At 38.5% G+C, this 6,869-nt stretch overlaps 1 protein-coding gene across 1 annotated transcript; it reads left to right on the forward strand.

Moving 5' to 3' along the window:
• Positions 1-5,269: 5,269 nt before the first annotated feature.
• Positions 5,270-5,731, forward strand: LOC118665046 (protein ZBED8-like; the record flags this gene model as incomplete). The annotated part of the gene is made up of 1 exon (XM_036325910.1): positions 5,270-5,731. A coding segment is annotated over exon 1 (462 nt), but the record flags the coding sequence as incomplete, so codon positions are not given.
• Between the last annotated feature and the right edge of the window lie 1,138 nt (positions 5,732-6,869).

The raw sequence follows: 6,869 nt of genomic DNA on the forward strand, positions 1-6,869 counted from the left end.
AGGATAATGCCCATTAGATATTGCCACTATATTGGCAATTTATTGGCAAATACCCCTTTATTATATAATTAACGATGAGCATATCATTGTTATAGGTAAAATAATGTGTGTGTGTGTGTGGGGGGGGGCGGGGAGGATACCTTCAGTTACTCCACTTAAACACATCTATGTATGTTGGTCAAAGCAGAGAACTAACTGGAATTGAATGGGATGGATTTAAGAAACTACTATACTAGGGCTAATGTTCATATCTCAGTTCCATCAATGAGTTATATAATTAGTGTTTAGTCAACAATTCTGTGCACAACAGAAACCCACAAATACAAACACACATCCAATAAAGCCCTTTGAGTTCAGTCCTATAATACTTCAGATTCTTTAAGATTTCAGTTTTTCATTGAAAATATGACATGGCTGCAGGTATTCAGCAGTGCAAGAGGCAGCGGACACTTCAAATAGTGGCAAAGTTACTCATAATCAAAGCAAAAAGGGCTATCAGTCCCTCCTTGACTTTTTCAGCCATATACAGATGACTCATTTTATGTTAAAATAATAAACAAATTGTAATGCATTTTATTAGAGAATTTTAAATTCCTTGCATCCCTGTAGATAGCTAGAGACCTTCTAAAATGTATCACAGCTCCATGACTGGGAATCACTGTCTGGTAATCAAAATGTTATATGAATTACAAGGCTTTGAGAAATATTAACTGGGAAGGGTGTGTGTTTTTGGCTAGCACAAAGTACCAAGGGAATAACTGGAAAGTATTTAAAACCACTGTTCATTACTGCAGTTCAATAAGAATCAGATATAAGAACAGAAAAGCTAATGAACTTAGATAATAGGTTTAAATGTTATTGACAAAGCACTGCAAAGAAATTCCCAACATACCAGGCCAACCCAGAAACATTCCACCATTTCTTTAAGTCTCTGGTCACTAAAATTCTCTAAGACCATCAAATAAAATTTTGATAATTCTATTTAAATACTCTATTGTAAGGAAAGTGAGTGTTGTTATAAACCAGAGTTTCTGTTCATGAAAGAATGGCATATGTGATATCAACATACAAGCAGCAATCACTGAGTCCTCTTCAATCATGGGAGTCTCTTAAAACCATCACTTCTCCAGAATGTACACATTGGCTGTGCCAGTTTCCTGGAAGGATATTCTGGCACATTGTCTCTCTACATCTTAGAATATAAGTTTATTTATGACACATATTGGTGATGTGGGATGAACACGCGTACAATCAAACTCAGAAGACTCAAATTATGATTTCCACTATGTGTTATTTCATTTGGATGTCTTGGTTTCCTCAAATATAAAATGAAGATAATTTCAGAATCTTTTGCCTAAGCATGTTATAAGAAATAAAGTGACAATTCATGTATTGTGCCTAGGGTGGTACTTGCTATGATTACTATAATTGATGCTGTTGAAATGTTGATAATAGCTTTACCAATAGTATAACTGATAAGTATATATCAATATATATTTGTGGATTATATTGTGTATGTGTGTGTGTTTGTGTGTGTGTATGTGTCTCTCCATATAGAGCAGCGGTTCTCAACCAGAGGGTCGCGACCCCTTTGGCGGTTGAACGACCCTTTCACAGGGGTCGCCTAAGACCATCCTGCATATCAGATATTTACATTACGATTCATAACAGTAGCAACATTACAGTTATGAAGTAGCAACGAAAATAATTTTATGGTTGGGTCACAACATGAGGAACTGTATTGAAAGGGCCAGAAGGTTGAGAACCACTGATATAGAGAGACAGACAGACAAACAGGAAGAGAGAGAGAGAGAACTTATACAGAATGGGTAGAAAACAGGCCTGAAAGATGGTGTATTATTTAAATACACAACTGTTTTTTTACTAAAACCATTTAAGATGATTCTAAACATTAACAACATCAATAACTATATAGTCTTGCTGGTCTCCAATGTATAGAATTCCACCCATGTACCCCAGTGCTTCCCTGGCAGCCTTACTTCTCCACCAGGACAACCTACTTGTCCTTTACAGTCTATGTTCCTGCAGTGTCTATGCATATCTCTATGAAAGCACTTTGCACATAATGTGAAATCATTTCTTCCCATAGGAATCCCCCACCAAACTGTCAACTCCTGAGAACTGACCCTATCAATCCCTGAGTCCTTCAATTCTAGCATAGTACTTCATTCCTAGTTTTAAGGAAGAAGCAAGTAAAAAGTAAAGAGAGCAGAGGAAAGGAAAAAGGAACAAATAAAAAGATAGAGAGAGAACAGGAGAACCAAGATGGCAGTTTAGGTAAATGCAAGTACTTGCTACCTCCCATACCCACATCAAAATTACAACTAAAATTTAGAACAACCATCATTCAGAACTGCCTGAAATCTGACTGAATGAAAGTCCTACAACCAGAGAAGTAAATAAGAAGTCACATTGAGACTGGTAGGAAGAGCGGAGGGGTGGAACAGGCTGATCCCACAACCACCTGTGGCTTTCTTTTTAATCGTAGGGATATCATGGCTGCAGAGACCTCCCATAAGGAGGAAGGAGTCCCAGCCCCACACCAGACCCCCAGCCCAGGGTTCCAGCGCCCGTAACTTCTCTCTGTAAAAGCCAGCGGGGATTGTGGCTGACACAGAGGCTGCTGGAGACCCAGACAGTTCCTCTTAAAAGGCTGGCACATGGACTTACTCAGATTTCAATCACTCTGGGTTCCAGTGCTGGGGTGGTGCCTTGAAAGGAACCTGGGTCACTTGAAGAGGAATTGGATTGTCTGGCATCAGGGCAAGAACTTGGGGGAAAGGGGGGATTTCTCCCAGACAGGGGTGATCGCAGGGGTCATTGTTCCTATGCTGGGACCTTTACTGTCACAGAGCTAACTAGAAGCCAAATCTGAGTTTCCATCAGCTTGGCTCATACTGTCAGTTCCACCCTGGTGATTCCCTGATACCTGGCCCCATCCAATTTGCACCAGCACCCAAGCTATTTGCAGTGGCTTTTCCATATGAATAGCCTGTCCTGGCTCAGACTTTAGACTTTCCTAAAATCTCTCAAATAAGCAGCAGCAGCTTCTATCAGCATGCCCCATATCTAACAGTTAGTGGTCCAAGGCCCGGCACTAGCACCAGTCTGCCTTATTTCACAGCTTGACCTCACCTGGGCATTTCCAAGCCCAATACAAGTAGTAGCCATCTACAAATCACTTTTTAGCTCCTTCCAGGTAGCTCCAGGCAGTGGCTAACTTTGCACCTCCCAGGAAGCCCCAGAGCCAGTGCATCCAGTGGACAGCTTCAGACCATACCAGATTACAACTCTACCAGCCACAAGCAACACACTCAAGAGGCAGACTCAGTGAACACCAAACCCCCACTGAGCAAGTCCTGCTCCATAGGGGTGTCTGCTACGTAGTAGCTCTTTCACTGTAGTTGCAGCTGCTCCTCACAGCCAATTGGCCTGGAGGTCAATTCCTCCCAGTGACACCAACAGCAATCAAGGCTCAACTACAACAAGATTCTCCACACAGCCCACATAGGGGTGCACTTAGAGTGCCCAGTTCAGGTGACTGAGGAGGCAGAGCCACTGGGCTCTACCTGACACCTACTACCTAAGGCCACCCTACCAATTCTAGGAGACATAGCAGCTCTACCTAAAGAAACAGCCAAAATGCAGAGACAAAGAAACATGTCAAAAATGAAAGAACAGAAGAAATCTCAAAAAATAAAAAATAAAACTAAGTGAAATGGAAGCAAGCAAACTACTAGATACAGGGTTCAAAATAATGGTTATAAGGTTGCTCAAGCATCTTAATGGGAGCTTCAAGGGACTTAGTGAAACTTTAAAGCAGCGGTTCTCAACCTGTGGGTCACGACCCTTTTGGCTGTCAAACAACCCTTTCACAGGGGTCGCCTAAGACCATCCTGCATATCAGATATTTACATTATGATTCATAACAGTAGCAACATTACAGTTATGAAGTAGCAACGAAAATAATTTTATGTTGGGTCACAATATGAGGAACTATATTTAAAAGGCCAGAAGGTTGAGAACCACTGCTTTAAAGGATCTTAGTGAGAATTTCAAGAACCGTAATGAATATCAAAGACATGAAAAAGGACCAGTCAGAAATTAAGAATAATTTACAGGGATTCAATAGTAAAGGACTCCAAGAATCAAATCAACAATTTGGAGTATGAGGAAGAAAAAAACACCCAATCAGAAGAACAAAAAGAAAAAATAACCCAAAATTATGAAGATAGTGTAAGAAGCCTCTAGGACAGTGATCGGCAAACCACATTCGGCTCTTTGGCCCCTTCAGTGTGGCTCTTCCACAAAATACCACGTGCAGGCACAGACGTACACAGTGATTAAAACTTCGTGGCCCATGCACAGAAGTCAGTTTTCAGCCTGGGCGAGTCTATTTTGAAGAAGTGGCATTAGAAGAAGTGGGGGGTGTCGGTCGGTCAGGCAACGGGAGATGCAGTGCAGGCAGGCTGTGGGATACACAGTGCGGGGGAGGCTGTGTATTCATGCACGAGTTGTCAGTCAGTGGTCTCATTGTGCAGTGGTTAGTGCTAGTCGTGTCTGCAAATCGCGCACGGGTGACAAAAGTACCTACTTGAAGCATAAAGTTACCTATATTTTTCCAACCAGCTGCAAATCCTACAGGTATTTTTGTCATCAATTTAAGAATTGTAATTATTTTGTGTTGGTGGCTTTATTATTATAAAATGAAACATTTTTTTAGGTGACCTGTTTGACATGGCTACAAAGAAGAAGCAAAGAAAAACAGAAGACGAAAATCGTGAATTTAAAGTTGAATGGACCGAGACTTTCGCGTTATTCAAAACTTAAATGGCCTTTCGACCTGTCTTATTTGTCAGGAAAAATTGGTGCATAACAAGAAATCAAATTTGGAGAGACACTTTACAACTAAACACGTGTCATTTAGTACTAAATATGCGGTCGGTGATGCAAGGAAGAAAGCAGTTGAGGAACTTCAGAAGAGGCAAGAAAAATCAAGTTCTGTATTTAATTACTGGATGCAATCTTCCAACAATGTTAATATTGCAAGTTTTGTGGTTAGTCAAGAGCAATCTAAGTAGGAATTCTGAGATAGGAAAACCATATACAGACGGCAAATACATAAAAAGTTGTTTTATAAGTGCATCCGAAGAGCTATTTCAGGATTTTAAGAACAAAGCAGATAGTCTAAAAAAAAATTAAAAAGTTGCCATTGTCTGCTAAAACAGTGAAAGATAGAACAGTCAAAATGTCTTCGAATATAACCAAGCAGCAAGTCGAAGATCTTAAATTGGTTTCATCTTTATCAATAGCAGTTGACGAGTCTTGTGACATAAATGATACAGCACAAGTTTCACTTTTTGTACGATTTATTTCATCTACAGGTCCTAAAGAAGAACTTTTAGGATTATTGCCACTCAAAGATCAAACACGTGGAGAGGATATAGCAAATGCTGTAATTGAGTGCATTGAAAAACATCATATTCCACTCGATAAAATTATCTCAATTTCAACAGATGGTTTGAAAAGTATGACCAGCATAAGAAAAGGGTTTGTTGCTATTTTGAAAGAAAAAATTAATCACGAGATACTTACTTACCATTGCATCATTCATCAAGAAGCACTTTGTGTGCAGACATTTCCAGAAGAAATTTGCAAAGTTATGGAATTGGTGATTAAGATTATCAACTCCATTATAGCTAAAGATCTTAATCATCGCCAATTTAAAGAATTTTTAGTTGAAATGGAAAGTGAGTGAGATCTCCTACTGCATAACAAGGTATGTTGGTTATCAAGAGGAAAGGTTTTGAAATGTTTTGCTTCCTTATTAACAGAAATTAAAGCATTTCTCCTTGAGAACGGTGTTCACTATCCAGAACTAACGAATGATCAGTGGATTCAAAAATTTTATTTCATGGTAGACGTTATGTCTCATCTAAATCAGCTTAATCATAAACTACAGGGGAAAGGAAACACAGTTTTTTCGATGTTAGAAGAAGTTATTTCATTTGAAAACAAATTATCTCTTTTTGCTCAAGATTTTGAAAGAGAAACTTTGATTCACTTTCCAAGTCTATTGAAACATCACCAAGAAAATAATTCTGATATTGACATTTGCTATTTCAAAACAACACTTTTAAATACGAGGGAAGCTTTTCTCAACAGGTTTCAGGAATTCAGAAACAGCAAAGCGACGTTAGCCTTAGTTAAAAAACATCTCAATGCTACTGTAACAGAATTAAATTTTTATCCCTTTAATATTGACATTGGCAACTTTTAAATGCAATTGCTGGATTTAAAAAACAAAGAACTGTGGGGCTCAAAATTTGAACGTCTTTGTGCTGATATAGAAATATTGGAGAAAAACAAATGTGAACTTAGTTCACAGCACAAGTGGTCTGCTTTGAAAGACCTGGAGAAGGAAGATATGTTGATTTTTAACACCTGGAATAGTATTCCTGACTCATATAATCAACTGAAAAATCTAGCGTTTGCTGTTCTTTCCTTATTCGGGTCTACATATTTATGCAAACAATCATTTTCAAGCATGAACCTTATCAAGAGTAAATTGAGAAGTCGTCTTATTGATGAGAACCTGGAATCGTGCCTAAAATTAAAAACAACAACATACAAACCTGACTTACCCAAACTTTCCAAGGAGAAGCAAGGCCATTGTTCACATTAGTGTTTGTCAGTTATTATCATGATTTAATTTTATGGATATTGTAAGGTAAATTGTAAGGAATTTAATTTTATCAATAAATAATATCATTATTAAGTATGATATCAAGTTTTATTCAACGTACCTATAGTTTAACTAAGACTTAAAACTTTAAGTAAAGTTTTAA

This window comes from Myotis myotis, unplaced genomic scaffold (genome assembly GCF_014108235.1).
Source record: "Myotis myotis isolate mMyoMyo1 unplaced genomic scaffold, mMyoMyo1.p scaffold_m19_p_1, whole genome shotgun sequence".
NCBI lineage: Eukaryota > Metazoa > Chordata > Mammalia > Chiroptera > Vespertilionidae > Myotis > Myotis myotis.